The sequence below is a fragment of the Antedon mediterranea genome, chromosome 5 (assembly GCF_964355755.1).
Source record: "Antedon mediterranea chromosome 5, ecAntMedi1.1, whole genome shotgun sequence".
NCBI classification, from domain to species: domain Eukaryota; kingdom Metazoa; phylum Echinodermata; class Crinoidea; order Comatulida; family Antedonidae; genus Antedon; species Antedon mediterranea.
Genome location: NC_092674.1, coordinates 25,540,389 through 25,563,071, shown reverse-complemented (window position 1 = coordinate 25,563,071; position 22,683 = coordinate 25,540,389). Strand labels below are relative to the sequence as shown.

The window sequence follows — 22,683 nt, the reverse complement described above, 5'->3', positions numbered from 1 at the left end:
CGCCCACGGTTTTATTTTGGTAGTTAGTACGCTGTTTTAATCATATCGGTTGCGTTTGATTGATCGCGTTGTTACTTTGGTCGCGCTAAATGTCGTATTCGTATACATAATGTTTATCCTATTATATACATAATTTGTGGTTTAATTTTTATTTTACAGGTTTTAATGGAGTGATGTGCTTTTTAAAAATCATTAAAAAAATAGTTCCATGTTTGAAAGTTCTAAAAAGATTATCCCTGATTTATAGTTTCAAAAATGTTCATTTAATATGATTTTAAAATTAGTTACCAGAGCCACAATTATGAATCTTTCTTCAACCTACGCGTTGATACCAGCTCATTTTTTAGGATAATATAATAAATGTATAAATGTGTAGTAGGCCTTCGTATAGATTAGTTAAAACATAGAGATATTATAGTATAATATCTCTATGGTTAAAACAATAACAGCGTTGTAAGAGTGACGTGACACAATGAGTGTTATAGGCTACTTATTGATCATTTTGCATTTATTGACAAGTTGTGTCTATTGTTATTTAATTTTATTATGACTTTTCAAAATGACTTTTTATATATGCAGGCATTTTAGCAAAATTAAAACGCTACATTTTTACCATGGAAAAACCATCGTAGAGTATCGTGTGCGTGTTTTTAAAAAGGGGAATCCCCGGCCGATGGTCAGCAGAAAGACGTAGCAGCTGTGAGAAAACAGGTACCAGAAAGGCGCAGCTCCGATTGGTTTCAGATTGCAAGTCGCCTTTTATTCAAAATTGTCATTTTTTAAGGCACACATCTTTCTCATCATAAACCTGTAAAATTAAAAAAAAATCAATTATTAATATAGCCCTAATAATAATAATAAATATTCATCGACCAAAGTAAAATAATCTAGATCGTAACATCATTTTATTGCGACCAAAATTAAACACGACCGATTTCAAACGCGACGCGACTGATATCATCGTAAAACTCCGGTGGGGTTTCCCCATCTTCAGATGGGGGTTTTCCTCTGGTGAGTTCAGTGCGACCGCGGATGATGATGATGATGGGGGAGCGTGCCGATCGTGTAACCTGAGAATACATGGCGGGGCTTCCCATTTTATGCCGTGTTATTTTGTGTATCATTGCGACATTTTACGCACTTGTAAACTATTTTAACGTTTTGGGGCGACTTTGCGATGGGGCGACTTTGTGTTGGGGCGACTTTGCGATGGGGCGACTTTGCGTTGGGGCGACTTTGCGTTGGGGCGACTTTGCGATGGGGCGACTTTGCGATGGGGCGACTGTTTTGGGGCGACTTTGCGATGGGGCGACTTTGTATTGGGCGACTTTGTATGGGGCGACTTTGCGATATGGCGACTTGACTAGCATCCCTAGCTAGTCCCGGCCCTAACTAGCCTAGGCCTAGTACCGAGCTAGGCCTAGGCCTAGCCATATACTAGCCTAGCCTAGCTAGCTAGCTAGCTAGCTAGGGTAGGCCTACTGCTGTTGGAACTTAGCCTTGCCGTGAGGCCTAGCTTTTTAGCTAGAGGCCCAGAGCAGACCTAGCCTAGGCCTAGTTATGTTAGCATTTGTATAGGCTAGAGTAATAATATACTACTATGATCAGTATCGGTGACAGACGATCGGTGGCATGGCATTTTAGATTCTACCAACCAGGTATAATGCACGATTCCAAGCAGGTACACAGTACTGTACTTTGAGAAGGGGAATCCCTGACTTGACTGAGAAGGAGAGGTACTGAGTCTGAAGACCATTTTCTAGGTAAAGAAAAGTTACTTGATTCAGATTGAATTGTACAAAATATCCTTTTTTTTTTATCCTTTTTGCATATCTTGTTGAAGAGTAAACTAGGCCTAAAATGTTTGTATTCTGTATATTTTTTAAAGATTGAAAGTTCATTATGAAACAAGTAGGCCTGCTTGCTGCAGGTTGTCAGCCGTGGAACAACGATGTCTGTGCTGCAAGTGGAAACAGGTTTGCATATTGTTCTACTCTGGCTATATACATTTACAAGGTATTGAATTATTTACATTTTTAGGCTTTGAATTATGCATTGACAGAACAAAATGTCTGGCCCTTTTTCCTACTTAATCTACAGTTTTCCCATTTACTCCATTGGTATACTTACCTACAGTACCATCATTCAAGAGTTTTAAATCTATCTATTATTTTCATCAGTATAGAATTTTTCTTATTAATACTATTAAGACCAATAACTACAGTACCAAGAATGGTTTAAGGGAAGCCTACTTAAAGAATCTGATGTATTGTCCCTTAAAACACAAAAAATGAAGGTCAAAATATTCTAAATTTAAATTGGCCATATCAAAGTAATATTAAAGTTATTCACTTTAAAAGTTGAAAATTCGAGCCAAAAACAACAAGTATACGTAATTAACAGGTAAATTAATTTGAATACGTTTGGTCTAGAAAATAGTTGTGAACGAAAGTAAACAAAGATTTCAAACCACGAGTATGCATTATGCATGATGCTACTGTAATTAGGATTGTTTATAACTCGTCACGGTTAAGAAGGTGTTCTCACACAGATCGCGAGGAAGTTTTATGATTATGCATACAGAGTAGCTAAACAAGCATGTTGCATTATGAGATATGTTTTGATCGAAAACCTTGACTGGAAACAAAGTTATTGTCAAAGGGACAATACATCTTTAACCTACCAAACTCCTTCTGTCCAAAGTTGATGGATTTGCATTCTCACTATTCTTTTTAGTTGGATCACTACAATGAATTCAAACTGGAAGCTATTATGTCTGAGCATAAAAAGACTATCACAGCCCTCTCCTGGAACCCAAATGACCCAGATGTCTTTGCAAGCACAGGGGCAGACAATCAAGTTATCATTTGGAACATTGCCAAGCAAAAAGTGATAGCGTGCTTAGGAAACACAAATGCTGTGCCCAATTCCGTAGGCTGGGTGCTCAGTGACAAAGAGACAGTGGCGTATGTGTCCGGATGTGGGCCTCTATACATATGGAATTACAGAACTAACGGAAGTATTACTAACTATAAAGACACACACAACTTTACCTCAGATGTCACTAAGTTTAGGTTGCATTCAAAAAAGATCGGTAGAATGGTATTTGGCCATGCTGATGGCAGTATTTCAATATTTAACAAAGGTATAGAATTTTGTTGTGGTTTATATCAGAAAGTAATACCCTTTTCACACCTGCAAAAAGTAACAAGTTGTAACCAAGTTTGTATAGTGTGAAGACAAAAACACACCGACGAAGGGCCTGTTTTTTTTGTTACGAGATGTCCTGAGATGTTAATGCAGACATGTGTATTGCCCTGGTATTAAACTGACCAATCATAGTAATCAAATAGCATGCAACTGTGTTTTCTCCCAAAATTTCGCAAGGTTTTGCGTATGCTTTTATGAAAACATGTTATAAGTTGGAATATCAAACCTGATTTCAAATTAATGTAATAATTTAACCGTAAAGGGTATTATTAGTAATAACAAATTTATAATTTTTATAATAATATACAAGTCTTATTTGAGGGAGTAGAGTATAGTCTACAGCGAGTGTACAACCATAGCACTAGGTGAGGATTGAACAACCAATCAGAGCTTTACTACCTATCATTCCTACATGAAATGGACACTGTAACATTTAATAAAATACTGATTGCTTTTTCAGGTCAACGACCTAGTAAACATGTATTACGACCTGAAGCCATTGATGGTTGTGAGGATAATGATCCTGTGATGGATTTGGAATGGGATCCACTATCTCTCGATTATCTATTGGTTGTCCACATACACTCTGGTGTCCGACTTATCGACTGCGAGTCACTCAATGTCATTACGGTTTTCCAACTCCCAAACTCAGCAACATCTATACAAACGTTAGCATGGATACCGACAGCACCAGGAATGTTTGCAACAGGAGGTATGGATTCACGTTCTTGCAGTAACTGCAGTAAAATAATTTTTATATGGTTTCTTATGAAAATCTGTAAAAGTATATATTTTGTTTGTTATTATTTATTTAAACTGTGCGACCTCTTCAGTCAAAGACTGGCCTCCCAGAGGGCCCTGCTATGATTAGTGGCTGTGATGTATTACAGTAGTACACTGGGGTAACCCTCTACTCGTCTCGAAAGATGTACTAGGTTCTTTAAAAGTGCACTTGAGCTAGATGTGTGCCTAGATTATACTAGAAGACTCGTTCTACCACCAGAACCATGGAGCGAGTGAGCCTTGAACCCTTGCCGATGTATGGCTATGTAATTGCAATTACAACTGCTCGGCCTCACTATTTTAAGTTAATAATTGTTTTTAATGAATTGTGGAGTAGCTTTTGTTCTACCAATTGACTCCCTAACCCAAACTACTTCTAACCATCAGCGCAAGCTCGGTGGTTTAGAGGTATGAATGCCAGGCTAGTAATCTGGAAGTCGTCTGTTCGAGTCCCATCCGATAATTACTTGCGTGTTCTCAATATACATACACAATTATATTAAAGTAGGGCAAACACCATCAATTATATTTTAAACAAAGTGTTAGTTTTATTAAGACTTTATTTTTGTTTTTTAATCTAGATTCTCACCATGGAATTATTCGTTTCTGGACAGTTTCTAACCCTGCCCCTATCAGTAGTATAAACCTCAAAAAGACTGGATTTCACTGCTTGAGAGTTTTCAGCGCATCATCAACAGAAAATTCAGAGGATAATCCGGAAACAACAGGCTTTATATCATCAACGAGTAAAGCACTAGATACTAACACACCAGTTGATACCTCGTCGCAATATACACTACCCCCCGGACACGCCCTTTGTACGTTCCTCGATGGTGGCGTAGGGCTTTATAATTTTGCAAAGAGAAGTTGGGACTTTTTGAGAGATATGGTAATAACTCTATTTTAATGTTTTTTATTTCAATCACACTATAGATTGCCATATTTACAAGGTGTGTAAAGCTCTCTCTACACTATCAAACTAGTGATGTGCCTAATTATGGTAGTGATATGCCCAAATATGGTAGTGATATGATATCATTATCATGTCCATATATTGGCACATCACATTATTTTGTCACATAAACTTTGATAGTGTCGACAGAGCTTAAAATAGTCTTTTAAAAAAAACAAGCCTTTTATTCTGTGGGTAGAACGGACATTTTGAATGAATTTGTCGGATCCATAAAATGTGATTCATAATTATGCAACTTATTTCTTCTAGTGGAAATTATCATATACTATTACCATATATGACCGATATATATTATATGTATAATCCTATACTCTAGTATATTCCCACCCCCGCTTTTAGACATAATGTTATAATGAATTCAATATAATTTCAGTATCCAATTATAGTCCCACTTGGTAATAATTAATGAAGTATTATGTTACATATTATCATTACAATAAAATATGAACAACTACAATATCCATAATAATAATAATAATAGCATAATTACATTTCTAAATTGCTTTTTATGTATTATTGATTTTTTACTTATGAATTATGTAAGATAATTTTGTGTAAACAAATTAAAATTCAGGGACATGTCGAGACGATATTTGAATGTCAATTTAAGCCAGACAATGCAGACTTATTGGCGACGGCATCGTTTGATGGCACGATAAAAGTATGGGATGTCAACACGATGAAATGCGAGTTTGCGTCGCACGGCAATGAAGGTGTAATTTATTCTATATCTTGGGCACCAGGTAAAATTACTGTAGTTTGTTTTACGAGAGAACTTACGAAGTAATGTAGCACCCAAAGATAGGTTCATATTTGAGACCCTACTGTATGCTACGAACACCTCTGTGTTTTAAAAACTCCTCCTGAATCTTATGTGATTGTATTTTTCACCTTTTACAGAAGTTCTAAAAATATAAGAATTATTTATGAAAGCTTGCCAAACCAGACTATGAAAACATACTAATGCTAATAAAATCATTGTTAAGCTCTGTCTACACTATCAAACTAGTTTGACAAAAAAAGGGTGGTGTGCCCAAATATTGTGGTGACATGTCCAAATATGGTGGTGGTATGACAGCATCATGTCCATATACTGTATGGGCACATCAAATTGTTTTGTCACATAAAGTTTGACAGAGTGTATACAGAGTTTTTATGCATCTGGATTATTTTACAATTGATATGACAAAGGTGGAAAATATCTTAAAGGAAACACAGTTTTCATCTTTAGTTATTAAACTAGGGTTTATTAGTAGAGCCTAAATAATAAATGTATACATTGTTGGAATGTTTGTCCCCATATCAAAATCAATCTTGAGAAATTGCCCTTTAAGCTCTGTCTACACTATCAAACTTAAGTTTGACAAAAAAAGTGTGATGTGTCCAAATATGGTAGTGGCATGTCCAAATATGGTAGTGATATGCCATCATCATGTCCATATATGGGCACATCAAATTGTCACATAACATTTGATAGTGTAGACAGAGCTTTAGCAGGAGAAGTTGGAGGATGACTGAAAACATCCTAAATTATCTGGCATTTTTAGAGATCTCTAACTATCATACATTCTCCTTTCTTTTTACTTCCCTGAGTATATTTTGATCTTTTGGTCTTCATTTTTTAAATAAAATTTTATTTGATTGACAGCTGATCTGAACTGTATAGCAGCATCTACATCCAAGAATGGAGCCTTCATCTGGGATATGAATAAAAATAAAATTATCCACCGATATCAAGAGGTCAGTATTTTATTATTAAGCACTGTCTACACTATCGAAGTGTATGTGACAAAATCAACATCTATTGCTATTTTTAAAAAGAACTTAGAACGCATCTTTTTATCTAATACAAGCGCCTTTGATTTTTACTTCAGTTTAGTAGATACTGGCACTATACAAGCACCTAAATTATTATTATAAAAGTGTGATGTGCCCAAATATAATAGTGATATGACATCCATATGTCCATATATGGGCGCATCACATTTTTTTGTCACATAAAGTTTGATAGTGTAGACAAAGCTTAGAAAAAAAGTTTGTAAATCGTGTATCTTTTCTAGTAAAAACAGGATTAATAAACCTGATTTTTTTATCATTTAATTCACAGCACAAAGGAGGTGTTTATTGTGTGGCATGGAATCACTTAGACTCTAGAAAAATTGCAACATGTGGATCGGATGGCTACTGGTAATGAAATTAAAACTGATTATTAAATGTATGCAAAATTTAATACAAAACACAAACTCTTGCTTTTGCTTTTTATTTTCTCAATGTACAAGCAAAGCTTAAAATTTATGCATTTTAACACTTTGATCAATTTCTTTTAAAGTATTTCAATTATAATCTAATTTCTTTCCTTTTTAAACTATAAGCTAATGTCTATGTTTTCATTGACAAAATCAATACATTTATATAAACATTGGTACCATAATTAAAGTAATATTCTCTTTTCATTGTCCTTGGATCGACAATGTTCATACCATGCAATATATTTAAAACATTTTTGTAACATAATCATCAAATATGCAAAAGTGTAGCTCTCGCAATTCAATACTCTAATGAATTTTATATTAAAATAAAAGGCTGCATGAATTTTGAAATGGCGAGATTTAAGATATAACTATTTATAACACAACTACTGTAACTATTTACAGTGCAAAACATGCATTATATTTGACTATTTGCACACTTGCATAACATGCATATTATAATTTATCAAACGTATTTATCTATTATTTGTATATTTTCTTCTGAAAGAAGACATTATTTATCTTTGCACCAATAATGTATCAAATTATGTACATATTCAGGGCCAGAGGCTATATGAATAAATTTCTTGTGTGTATAATATGCATAATATTACACTTTCGCAGTGTATAACATGCATACTATTACACTCTTTGCAGTGCATAATATGGATACTATTACACACTCTTTGCAGTGCACAATGTGCGTACTATTACACTCTTTGCAGTGCATAATATGGATACTATTACACACTCTTTGCAGTGCACAATGTGCGTACTATTACACTCTTTGCAGAGCATAATATGCATACTATTACACTCTTTGCAGTGCAAAACATACATACTATTACACTCTTTGCAGTGCATAATATGCATACTATTACACTCTTTGCAGTGCGTAATATGCATACTATTACACTCTTTGCAGTGCATAATATGCATACTGTTACACTCTTTGCAGTGCATAATATGCATACTATTACACTATTTGCAGTGCATAATATGCATACTATTACACTCTTTCCAGTGCATAATATGCATACTATTACACTCTTTGAAGTGCGTAATATGCATACTATTACACTCTTTGCAGTGCATAACATGCATACTATTACACTCTTTGAAGTGCAGAATATGCATACTTTTACACTCTTTGCAGTGCAAAACATACATACTATTACATTCTTTGCAGTGCATAATATGCATACTATTACACTCTTTACAGTGCATACTATTACACTCTTTGAAGTGCATAATATGCATACTATTACACACTCTTTGAAGTGCATAATATGCATACTATTACACCCTCTGAAGTGCAGAATATGCTTACTTTTACACTCTTTGAAGTGCGTAATATGCATCATTATACACTCTTTGCAGCATTATTAGAAATGTTGATGGATCTGGTGTACAGAGATACAAACATTCGTCATGTGTTTTTGGGTGTGATTGGAGCACTAACAACAAGTAAGAGGGTAGCATTTTTTTAAATAAAATTGTTTTACCAGATTCACACATAAAAAATAAAACAAATGCTTTCTTCCACTCTAATATGTGATTTACACCTACAAGATAAAACTAATAACTTATGCTTATACCTGATTCACACTTAAAAACTACTGCTAATTAACTTGCCCTTCTACACCCTATTCACACCTATAAAATGACAGCTCAACTACTGCTTTTCTCCCATTCTTGTACCTGATTCACACATGCAAATTAAGATAGCCTGATCACTGCTTATATCCCATTCTTATGCCTGATTCACACATGCAAAGTAAGATAGCCTGATCACTGCTTATCTCCCATTCTTATGCCTGATTCACACATGCAAAGTAAGATAGCCTCACCACTGTTTATCTCCCATTCTTATACCTGATTCACACATGCAAAGTAAGATAGCCTCACCACTGTTTATCTCCCATTCATATACCTGATTCACACATGCAAAGTAATATAGCCTGACTACTGTTTATCTCCCATTCTTATGCCTGATTCACACATGCAAAGTAAGATAACCTCACCACTGTTTATCTCCCATTCTTATACCTGATTCACACATGCAAAGTAAGATAGCCTGACTACTGTTTATCTCCCATTCATATACCTGATTCACACATGCAAAGTAAGATAGCCTCACCACTGTTTATCTCCCATTCTTATACCTGATTCACACATGCAAAGTAAGATAGCCTGACTACTGTTTATCTCCCATTCATATACCTGATTCACACATGCAAAGTAATATAGCCTGACTACTGTTTATCTCCCATTCTTATGCCTGATTCACACATGCAAAGTAAGATAGCCTGACCACTGTTTATCTCCCATTCTTATACCTGATTCACACATGCAAAGTAAGATAACCTGACTACTGTTTATCTCCCATTCATATACCTGATTCACACATGCAAAGTAATATAGCCTGACTACTGTTTATCTCCCATTCTTATGCCTGATTCACACATGCAAAGTAAGATAGCCTGACCACTGTTTATCTCCCATTCTTATACCTGATTCACACATGCAAAGTAAGATAACCTGACTACTGTTTATCTCCCATTCATATACCTGATTCACACATGCAAAGTAATATAGCCTGACTACTGTTTATCTCCCATTCTTATGCCTGATTCACACATGCAAAGTAAGATAGCCTCACCACTGTTTATCTCCCATTCTTATACCTGATTCACACATGCAAAGTAAGATAGCCTGACCACTGTTTATCTCCCATTCATATACCTGATTCTCACATGCAAAGTAATATAGCCTGACTACTGTTTATCTCCCATGCTTATACCTAATTCACGCATACAAAATAAGACTAGATTTTTAATTTTATGAATATTATAGAGACATGATAGCAACAGGAACTGAAGAAGGAAAGGTACATGTTTATTACACAGCAACGACATCTAATCAGCCTATTAAAGTCTTCACTGGGCATACTGCCAAGATCTTCCGTGTCAAATGGTCTCCATTACGGGAAGGAATCCTCTGCAGTGGCTCTGATGATGGGTAATATTTCAGTTTTGTGTTTGATTTAGAAGGCTAGTCTCATGATGTGTTGTCTTATTTTTTGTTTATATCAATATGAATGACATTCAGACTTGGTTTCCAATATAAGTATGGAATGATCTCCCTGTTAAAATAAACATTTCTATATCTTTAGTTACTTTAAACAAATCTGTAAAACACTACCTATTAGCCATTTAAACAACATAGCTTTTGTTATGCTCAATATTTTATCTCTTTAATTTTTTTTTATACTTATTTTATTATTTTATATTTCTTTTCATGTTTTATACACATTTGTATTGTAGGGACCCTCATAAGACAAGCTTTTGCTTCTAGTGTGGGCCCCAGTTATTATTGTTACAACTGAATGAATGGCACACTCATCCCTTTCTATAATAGTCATATCATTGTTTCCTTTTTTTTAGACTAAAAATGTTACAATTTTAAGTTATTGTAAATGTATGCTGCTTTTATTTCTTGAACTGTTTCTAAATAAATGTTGAATGAACCACTCTTTTGGGACACCCCTATTCAGGGGACACCCCTATTAAGACATTTTCCTGTGAAACCAACGAGAAGCAATGTTTTAACATTGATGCCAACCCATATTCAGGAACATCTCTATAATCAGGGTACATTTGTGAATCAAGTGATGGGAACTATATGTTGTAACAATACCACCGACTGCCTATTCAAAGGGTAACCCTATTAAGAAGACGCTTTCCTGTGTCCCAAAGTTGTCCCATTAAAAAAGGATTCACTGTAGTATATTTGTTCTAAATTACAGAACTATTCGTATTTGGGATTACACACAAGATTTCTGCGTGAATGTGTTGAATGGACACACTGCTCCAGTCCGTGGCTTGTTATGGAATCTTGAGATACCCTATCTACTCCTCTCAGGTAGCTGGGACTATGCAATTCGAGTTTGGGACACAAGGTAAGACAAACTATCTTTAGTTAAATGCTTGATTTTTCGTAGTGTAGAATGTTAAAATACTATTAGAATATATATGTACTGATTTTTACAGTTTTATGACTGTGAGCATAGACCTACTTTAAATTACATAGGGTAAAAATTAGTTTATAAAATCATGCACATTGCCTTAAGCTCTGTTTACACTATCAAACTAGTTTGACAAAAACTAGGTACTGATATGACTTCATCATGTCCATATATGGTCACTAATTTGATTGGATTAATTTAACAGTTTTGATTTAATTTATTTGATTCAGTGTTTCTCATTGTTTTTTCAGAGATGGTGCTTGTATTGATGTAGCTCTTGATCACGGTGCTGATGTGTATGGTCTAACAAGCCATTACAGTCGACCTATGACCTTAGCGTCTTGTTCTCGGGATTCTACTGTGAGAATTTGGTCTTTATCAGATATTATAGCATCAGTTCAAATGAAGATTATTGCGAAACGTCCTTGGAAGGAGATCATAAATTCACCAGGTATCAAAATCATTTTGTTGAATTTTTTTATCATTTGTCTATCTGAACTAAAAAAGTATGATGACATCACATTTTTTTGTCACATAAAGTTTGATAGTGTAAACAGATTAAGCCAAGTCAAGACCATTAAACTATTTTGACAAAAAAAAGTGTGATCTGCCCGAATATGTTAGTGATATAACATCCTCATTCCATTTATGGGCACATCACATTTTTTTTGTCACATAAAGTTGGATAGTGTAGAGCCCTATAGTGACAACTACATTATTTTATATGGAAAAATTGTAAGATTCTCTGTTTTATTTTTGTTTTATTTTTTGCTAGTTGGAGACAAGTTTTCTGCAGAGGGACGGCTATGTGGCTAATAAAGCAGCACCACCACCCCCCTCCCCTCTCTCTCTCTCTTTAATAATCACAAATACAAGAAACATACACACAAGACATTGTTTATATAATTTTCATTTATTATTTATTTATTTTATTTATATCTTCAATATGTGAATATTAAAATGTGTTTTTAAACAGTTTGTATTTCAGAGCATTCTATGACAGTTGGATGCGAGCCTTTGTTGTCAGGGCGATTGACACGTGACATCAAGTTTAAAATTGACCAATCAAAGGGAACTATTCAATATGATGTCATACTAAAATGGTTTTCTGAACTTTTTATGGTGAGTGCCAACTTATTTGTTCTTTCAATTGCTTTCATTGTACATGTTCTTGCATAATAGTGGCACAGTTGGTAAGTGCTCACTAATCACAGTTGAATTCTAAGTTCAAATCTTTATTAGAAAATCATTTTTATTTTTCTTGTTTCTGAAGATACCAAATGGTTGTAAAAATTTGTGGGAATTGGTGTCAATCGTGAATGGTGAAGATGACATCTTATTATCTCAAGACTATGACAAGGGTATTCTTCATACAAAACATCTTCTAAAATACAAGGCAGTGAGTGTCAAACCATATCTTTTATTATCTAGCTGTTTCTCGTATGGATACCATAGTATCTGATTTTGTAAGGATATAATAATAACTGGATTTATAAAGTGCCTAATGCTGTAAAAACCTCTAAGCGCTGTACATATTATTACCCCTGGTCATTTTTGGATAAAACATGTATGGAAACATACTCCCATAATGCATCTAATCAGCTCAAAAGTTGTGGTTGACCTTACCAGGTACCCATTTGTACACCTGGGTGGAGAGAGGCAAATCTAAGTAAAGTGTTTTTCCTAAGGATACAAGCAATGTGGCAAGCATTGGATTCAAACCCACGATCAGTAGTTCAACGTCCAACACACTGCGCCACACCCCTTAAGTTCTGTCTACACTATCAAACTCGTTTGACAAAAAAAGTGTGATATGCCCAAATATGGTAGTGATATGCTTAAATATGGTAGTGATATGACATCATTATGTCCATATATGGGCACATCACATTTTTTTGTCACATAGTTTGATAGTGTAAACAGAGCTTTACATATGTATGACACTTCAACAGCATTCTAGCGGTGCAGATATCGCATGTGATATAATCCTTTAAAGGAAAATGTAACAAAAACATGTATTGTTTATTTGTTAACAGTCGGATGCACAACAATTACAACTAGCAAAGTTATCTCAATATAGAAGACTAGGAGGCTCAAGATCTTGTGAAGAGAAGCTACGAGAAGCAGCACATATACACATAAAACTAGGAAACATATCCACCTATTGTGAGCTGATGATTCAGCTAGATGAGGTATGTGTATCTACCATAGATATACTATAATATTTTTCAAGCCTTTTCTAGTCATTTTACCAACTTTCAAACAATTTCAACTTGAAATCACATCATACGAGCACGTAGAATTGAACAATTTGCACGCGTTTTTGATTAAAAAGTTCAAAAATTCGTGAAAATTATGCCTTTTTTAAACTGTCATAGATTCTAAACTACGTGGTGAACTTTTTTAAAATTACAGATTTTGGAAGGTGATAAGTTGTAGATATCGAATCATAAATCAATATGGCTAACGGGACATTGTGACGTCATCGTATGGCTACTCGAATATAAAATATAGGATTTTTGTCTCTTTCCTCATAGCTCGTCACATTTAATAGAGCGCATCTCTACTTATCCGTATTCCATTTTCCCCCATTTCTTTATATTGTCTAGGTCAATCAATTATCTTTCACATGATTTGCCATTTTAAAAATTGTGATGACGTCATCATGTTCAAAACCGTCATTAACTTTGGTCACTTATTTTAACCTATTCTGAACTGTATGTAGTACGTATACAGTATATAGTGTATACCGTATATACTTTGACGTGACACAAAATATAGAGCACACTAACATTTTTTTCAATGGCATAATCGTTTTTCTGCGCGCAGTATTCTAACGTATGACGTGCACGTGGCATTTGGGCTGTGGATAACCTAACCCGTCCGTAGTGACGAGTTCAAATCTAGTTTTATTGCGATTAACAATACACTTATTTTTATGTAAGATGTGCTTTAACAAATATATGTGTTTGTATTTATGGTTATTCTTGTATATAATTTTAGATTATTTTTATTTTTATATAATGTACTAAATAATATTTGAACTACGGTGGCCATTTGTTGAATCTGTTGGAATCACTTCCTGTTTATAGAATTGGCGACCTAATACTTTGTATCTACAACTTCTTTTATTCATTTGTATCGGTTTTTGATTTTTCTTTGTATCAAAAAAATTATCCTTATACCAAAAATATCTTATGTACTATTACTATTTGACTTTTCAGTATGTGTGTGTTTATTTAACTACAGTAGTTTTGAAAAAACAATAATTTTTTTTTGCCACATTTTAGTGGGAAAAAGCCCTATCCATTGCACCTGCTATTTCGATGCAATATTGGAGTTCACTGGTAAAAAGGTTAGAAATATTTTTATTTGTAATTAGGAATTATGGTATATTCTCTGTATATTATTAATACAGTTGAGTGGGGCGATGGGGGGTGGGTACCTTAAAGTGTCCCTTTATTAGAGGTCTCCTCTAAAAAAAGTGTAAAAATATATTGCCCCTTGTTTGTTCCTCGAGCTGTTGTCTTCGTTCATTTTCAAGGAGTTTTACTGTAATTCATGTTAATGTTAAAACACTTCTGTGTATAGTATCAACATTTTGCTAATTATGTTTTTAGACGAGGTGAATATCTTTGCCGACAGGATAATGATGAGTGCATACCATACTTTATAGCCACCAACCATTTACAAGAACTAACAGACTATTTCTGTAAACATGGCCGGCTTAATGATGCTGTCTGTGTTGCTCAAGCTGCCGTTGAGGGAGCTTTTCAAGAACTCTCTGTAAATAATGAACAAATTTCCTCCTTACCCAATGGAGTGGCTGGTCCAAGTGAAGATCAATTAAGGTAAAGGATTTTATGTTCTTCTGGTATCTCAAATTAAATCTGTAGTGTTACCGTTGGCTAAGTTTTAATATATCAATGTCCATTTTGACTTGTATGGAAAAAATATAATGATCTGTTTTTATCTGTATATCTTTATGATTCAGAATACTTACTGACGCTGTAGATAAACTCGCTTTTTGGCATTTTCAAGATGGCTCTCCAGTCCGTTCTGCATGTTGTCATTTATCTATTGGCGACATCAAGGTAAGATATGTTTATTATCTATCATCTGTCATTTTATAGTAGTACTGGATGTCCCATCCTACCACGGACATGTATAGTTAAGTTAAATGTGGGCAAGATAACAAATAAAAAGTGAGGTTTTCTTTCAAATGTATTGTCTCAGGAAAATATTTATACATCTGACTATTAGGCTAAACTACAAAAAATTTTATTATTTATTACAATTATGTATTAATAATTTATTTTACAGAAAGCTTTATCAAAGTTAATGCGAGGAAACGAGTTGGAGTTAGTCGTGAGTATTGGAAGCGCCCTCAAGTCACCTGATGCTACGCCATTCGTTTCAATGGCAATTAAATTACTTTCTAGGAGGTGTGAAAGACTTAAAAAATGGTGAGAAAATATTTAAAGGTGAAAGAGATATTGCCATTAAATAATAATATTTCACTTAAAGATGCATTGTCCACCAAAAACATGAAAAATGAAGATTAATAAAATCAGATTTTGAATAGGGCATTTTTTAGTTTTATCACTTAAAAAAATGTTTTTACAAAACAAACGGTTACATTCAACCATTTTTTGCTTTAAATTACAGTTTTGATTAATTTTTAAAATCTATTTTTTGGTCAAAGTGAATAACTATTCTAGAACATTAAAATGGCACATTCAACACAAATGTTCAGTACAATCAATAAGGTCCCCTCACATTGTTAAATTGTGAACGTGGTCGTGAGGTGGTTTCCCGAAAGATCGTAAAATCAAAACGGTACTGGGTATGACCAACTAGCGTTCTTGTCACCAACTAGTCATCCATTCATAGAAGTACTGATGTAGTAGCCTATCTGTACGGTGACCATAGAATGTGACCCGATACATGACTAACTACGACTTTTAGATGATAGAAAGTTGAGAAAATTTGTTACGAGTAGTTGTACGATATGAGGAAGTTTATGAAAATACGTTAAAGATGTAAAACATATTAGGCATATAAACAGTAATGTTTGTTAGTATAAATCATTTTATGTTAATTTTATGGTTGTTGAAAGAAGAGAGGTTGTAGCAACACCAGTATGTCTCTTGCCCCCTGGCACTTACTAAAAATCCTGAAAAATAATATAAAAAATCTAATTGGAGTTTTGATTTCAGGGATCTTGCGATTGACTTGTTAAAGACGATTCCTGACAATAGACTTGATTTAATCAAGGTGTGTGCAAGATGCCAGGGAAGCTCATCTGAAATTAACCACTGCCATCAACAGGTGAATATTACGCAGATTTTGTGCTCTAAAAATTTTAAAAAAAGTTTCAAAAGCAATATGTGTGGCTAATTATAGTTATAAGCCAATGAAGCCAGGCAAAGAGAGAGGTTCAGATAATGGGTTTCAAAAGCAATATGTATGGCTAGTTATAAAAGCCAATGAAGCCAGGCAAAAAGAGAGGCTCAGATAATGGGTTTCAAAAGCAATATGTATGGCTAGTTATAAAAGCCAATGAAGCCAGGCAAAGAGAGAGGTTCAGATAATGGGTTTCAAAAGCAATATGTATGGCTAGTTATAAAAGCCAATGAAGCCAGGCAAAAAGAGAGGCTCAGATAATGGATTTCAAAAGCAATATGTATGGCTAGTTATAAAAGCCAATGAACCCAGGCAAAGAGAGGCTCAGATAAGTATTTACGGTATACTCTAACTAAGAGAGAGCATGTACCTTTGTTACCTTATATAAATTGCTATGGCAAGCATCCATACACATGTAGTCTACTCTAAACTAAATTTTAAAACCTCAATGGAGTAGATAACTTCCCTGGTATGTAGCTTTTCTAGTTGTTACAGTAGGCCTAGGCTTCACAAGTCACTGTGATGGTTATAATTTACTTTTTTGCTAGTACCATATTTATTTATGAATTTGTTCTTTTTTATTTTTTTTTCCAATTGTATGAGAAAGGGAAAAAAATTTAGTGAGCTTTCCCAATTTATATTGTAACAATTATATATTATGTATCTTCTTTGTCGAAATAAATTTGAATATGAATTAATGAATAATTAATAATTTTGAAGGTTCTGCTGTAAATGTTACTCTAGTCTGAACTTCATAATTTCTTTCTTTAATATTCTTTAAGTGTGGATTACCGGACATGGATGAATGTTTATCACTGGCTGAAGAGTTTAAGTCAAAAGGCAACTTGATGGAGTTTGTCAAATATTGTCTCTTGTCATCATCACCTGAACTGGCTCTTGAGGTTGCAATGCCGGAGTTAAAAGGTAGCTATAACTTTTATTATGTAACCCTGTGGGAATTGAGAGTGCTAAGTTTGTATGCTTTTATGTTTTTTTGCTTATATGAAAGTGCCAACATTTTCTTAATAGTTTGCCGATGCTGTTTGATTTCTTGGGGATGTGTAATAATACAGTGTACACATTTGCTATCGGTCAGATGTTCTACCCTATTCATGCTAGTTATCTAGAGACCTTGGTTTGAGTTTGAATTACCTACAAATTTTGGTATGTTTGAGTAGGGCAAAACATCTAAATCAATTACTTTACTCCCTACCCAAAGTTATTTCACAGCAGTTATTAAATTTACACAAATTGTGTATTAACAATTTGACAATTTTTTTTTAGATAAGTTGAAAAGTCCAACGATTCACCTAGACAGTGTTGCGCCGTTAGTTGATCTACTCAGTTGTATCAGAAAATGCAGACTGAAACGCTTGAAGAACGCACAGTACGTTTTGTTTTTCTTTCTTTTCTCTTGCCTGTAACCCCTGCAATGTAAGCGCATATAGTTTGAAAATGACCAGTGCCAGTTGGACAAAATTGATTTTCTTGGTGTTTTCATTTTCAGATTGCGAACCGAGTTACTTATTATCAGTGCGTATGTTGGAGCTCTGAAAGCTTTCCAGAACCAATACGATGATGTCGTCATTCCAATGTTACAACATGCAAGGTACCAAAACCACTCCTAAAAATAATGAGATACTCCATCTGCTATGTATCTTACAACCTTAAACCCCCTAAAAATAATGAGATACTCCATCTGCTATGTATCTTACAACCTTAAACCCCCCTAAAAATAATGAGATACTCCATCTGCTATGTATCTTACAACCTTATATCCCCTAAAAATAATGAGATACTCCATCTGCTATGTATCTTACAACCTTAAACCCCCTAAAAATAATGAGATACTCCATCTGCTATGTATCTTACAACCTTAAACCCCCCTAAAAATAATGAGATACTCCATCTGCTATGTATCTTACAACCTTAAACCCCCCTAAAAATAATGAGATACTCCATCTGCTATGTATCTTACAACCGTAAACCCCCTAAAAATAATGAGATACTCCATCTGCTATGTATCTTACAACCTTAAACCCCCCTAAAAATAATGAGATACTCCATCTGCTATGTATCTTACAACCTTAAACCCCCCTAAAAATAATGAGATACTCCATCTGCTATGTATCTTACAACCTTAAACCCCCTAAAAATAATGAGATACTCCATCTGCTATGTATCTTACAACCTTAAACCCCCTAAAAATAATGAGATACTCCATCTGCTATGTATCTTACAACCTTGAACCCCCCTAAAAATAATGAGATACTCAATCTGCTATGTATCTTACAACCTTAAACCCCACTAAAAATAATTAGATACTCCATCTGCTATGTATCTTACAACCTTAAACCCCCCTAAAAATAATGAGATACTCCATCTGTTATGTATCTTACAACCTTAAACCCCCTAAAAATAATGAGATACTCCATCTGCTATGTATCTTACAACCTTAAACCCCCTAAAAATAATGAGATACTCCATCTGCTATGAATCTTACAACCTTAAAGTCCCCTTCAAATAATGAGATATTTTTCCAAATTTAAGGCCACTTTTGGTGATTTTAACAATTTTAGGTAAAGAAATTAGTTATATTGCCATCATTCACATAAAAAGTATGTGGTCTCTAATTGGAAGAAGTCATTAAATACTGTAGAGGAACCCCTATCCTTACGTTGGCGGAAAAATATCAATATCAATGATTATTTTATTTGACTACCAATGTATGTCTTTATATTCTAGGAATTTGATGGGAAAATACACTGTGGATGTTGGTATTACTGATGAGAGGATCTTAGCTGAGATAACAGCGATTAGTGTGTGTTCAAACTCTAGTGTTCTGTAAGTATTCCTTGTTTTTAATTCAAATAAAGTTTTAAACAAATTTGAAATATTCTTACACATACAACAAATAAGTACAATATAAGTCTCAGAGACTCATGTAGTGGAGTGAAATATCAAGGATAAACTCGCACATCTTGCAATTTGATTGGTTAATTATGCAACGCATGTCATTAGGAATTCGCCCTAAGTGATATCTATATACCCTCCTGTTATTGGCGAATTTCTTTTGCTGTTGGTTGGGTTTCGAAATAAAATAAAATAATGGTGATAATTAACATGGTCTAATGAACGTTCAGCTTTCTGAAAATTGTTACCATGCTACGTTGTTGACTGATCGCGTTCGTAAATCAACTTTTTGTGTGCGCCGTCTAAAACTGTTCTACTCTGCGTCTAAAGTTTGAACACTGCGTTTTTTCATAAACATTCATTATTTGTATATTAATTGAGCGTTTTCTATTTCAGTAAAAGTGATAATAAATCTGCTACAGCAACTGCCAAAAATCAAACAGACTACAAAGTTTTGCTGGATCGTGTCAGCCAATCAGAAACCTTGGTAGAGCCTGGTTGTTACCTGGTCACAGGCTCTCAGTTTCCTAGTCATTCTGATGTTCATATATCAATTTTAACTGATAAACGTATACAGGTGATGTAGAATGCACTGATTATAATCATTATCATACATAATCATACATAGTCATCATCATCATCACAATCATAGAAATGAGTTAATTTACCATTGTTTTAATTATTTTATCTGTGCCACATGCAAGTGAAATCAGACATAAGTTGGAATTTTCAAAATAATAATTTTATACTGAAACTAAATAATCCAAGATTTAAAATACTGAAAAAATATCTTTATACCATGTTTACTTGCACTTTGAAGTCTAAAGTTTTGGTTGATACAATTAGCATTTTGATAAAATTGTTGGTAAAGTTAAGTAACAGGAAATGACAAGTACAATAAAACATAGGCGTTTAATTTTACACCTTAGCAAAAGGGTGTTCTGATTGTTGTATTTTTCTATCATTATGAAAAAATTGTTATTAAAAACAACCCATTGGAACACATTCAATTTAAGCATAAAACTATTCTGGTATTACATTACTTTACGATTAAATAAATAGTTTATTATATTATCCTTAGTACATTAACGTTTATTTAATTCTCTCTTATTTATTTCTGAATTGATTAAAATTATTATTTTTTTTTTTTTAGGGTGCATCGTTCTTTCTAGGAGATAGCGTTTCCGCCATGTCAATCAACGAGGCTCTGATGTGGGCTACGTGCAACAGCTTCTCACCATTAGCAACTGGTGATACTATCAACCCTTTCTGAACTGTGCAATGACCAAGTATTTATATATATATTCATTTATTATTTCCCGGGAATATACAATTGAAATAAATAAAAGACAAGTGTGAGATTAACAAAGAATTAAATTCTCCAATTAAAAAAACACAGTAAAACCAGTAGTCATTCATTCATTCATCTTTTAGATATAGCAAAAATATATATAAAGAATTGAATAATTTCTTTTATTTATTTTTATTATTTTATCTGGTATTACCCTTTGTGATTATATAAATAGTTTATCAAACTATATTTAGTACATTAACGTTTATTTATTTCAATCTCAATATTGATTACAAATATTTTTCTTTTTAAAAACTTTTGAAAAGAACAAGCCTTAAACTAACATAAAGAAGTTCTTAATTTTAAAAACCCTGTGAAACCAGTACATGCTTTATAAACACAATTGAACCTCCGTGAGCGGCCAACTCTCGTAAGCGGCCACCTCCCTTAAACGCCGTACATTCAAAAGCATGTTTGTTTTTTCTATCTAATTAGTGCGTTTGGTACCACCCGTAAGCGGCCACCCAAAAAATTTGTATTGACTTTTGACAACAAAAATACAATTTTGATACTTATTGTGCTATATATATTAGGTATATTTATACATATTTTGACCGACCATTTTCATATGATAAAACCTTTAAATTCTGTCTGAAGATCATAAATATTACTAAACCACCTGATTATAAACAATAAAATACAATTAGCTGGAGAATTTAGGGGCCCGGTTACCTCCCGTAAGCGGTCACTTTTCCCTGTCCCAATGGTGGCCGCGTACAGGAGGTTCAACTGTATAGCGAAAATCTAATATAAAGAATTGAATACTATAAGATTAAGTACAGTACAGTATTAGACTTTTATAATAAGCAAATTGCTATTTGAAAAATAAACTCTGTGTTGTGATGCCTTCCACCAATATCTTTGCCATCAGACTAAAATGTCCACTATCTATATATTGTCAAACATTTTTAATTAACACTATCAATTTTAAACCCAGAATTTAACTCTTTAATATTTATTTTAAGTGCAATTTATACTGTAAGGCTTTATTATATATATGATCTTTCTAGTATATAAAGAGTGACCAATCATATTTGAGTTTTTATAACTATTCATACATTTATTATTTATTATTGACCAATATGATTTATAGTTTGCAGTGCAATTGACCAATCATATTGAACGGTTATATAATTTATTCATTCCAGTAATAATTATGTTGCTATACATTGTCCATAAAAATACCTTGAAGTAAATGTGACTTTTGCTTATAAATTTATTTATTATAGTTAATTTAGCTATAACTATTGTATTTACTGTTCATTTTTGTATGTGTATATAAGAGGTATTGAATAAATAACAAAATATATAAAAGATATACAGTATTTTAAAATTTGAATGTTATTGTTAGATACTGTATTCTTTAACATTTAAACTTAAACTTGATTCACACTGAAATTATAGATTGTTAAAGGGCCAAAATGTTATAATGCATTTGTGAAAAACCCTCTGAAAAACATAAGATATTAAACTTTATGTAACAACAAAATATGATGTGTCCATAATGGACATGATGATGTCATATCACTACCGTATTTTGCCATATCACTACCATATTTGAGCTTTTTTTGTCAAACTAGTTTGACAGTGTAGACAGAGCTTAAGTTTAACTTAACAGATGAATCTTTTTGATTATCAAAATTTACTAGCTGCCTTGCTAAAAGCTTGAGGTAATTTATTATTTTTTTTATAATCTTAACTTAATAATCCAAAAAAAAATATACTGATAAACGCTTTTCTGCTGCTTAGAGTAATTCTTGTTTTTATATGT

The 22,683-nt window shown here is 33.5% G+C and overlaps 1 protein-coding gene across 1 annotated transcript; it reads left to right on the top strand.

Annotated features, from left to right (window-relative positions):
• The first annotated feature begins 1,850 nt into the window (after positions 1-1,850).
• Positions 1,851-22,169, top strand: LOC140050074 (WD repeat-containing protein 17-like). Its single transcript, XM_072095083.1, has 25 exons — positions 1,851-2,016; positions 2,737-3,145; positions 3,671-3,922; positions 4,575-4,882; positions 5,541-5,709; positions 6,615-6,706; positions 7,074-7,153; positions 8,596-8,682; positions 10,072-10,236; positions 11,024-11,176; positions 11,494-11,693; positions 12,219-12,364; positions 12,516-12,641; positions 13,279-13,434; positions 14,533-14,597; positions 14,863-15,093; positions 15,237-15,336; positions 15,566-15,708; positions 16,462-16,573; positions 17,431-17,572; positions 17,933-18,035; positions 18,156-18,257; positions 19,394-19,492; positions 19,958-20,138; positions 20,715-22,169. Exons 1-25 carry the CDS (start codon positions 1,903-1,905, stop codon positions 20,832-20,834), a joined length of 3,855 nt encoding a protein of 1,284 aa, XP_071951184.1. The 5' UTR covers positions 1,851-1,902; the 3' UTR covers positions 20,835-22,169.
• Positions 22,170-22,683: the final 514 nt, after the last annotated feature.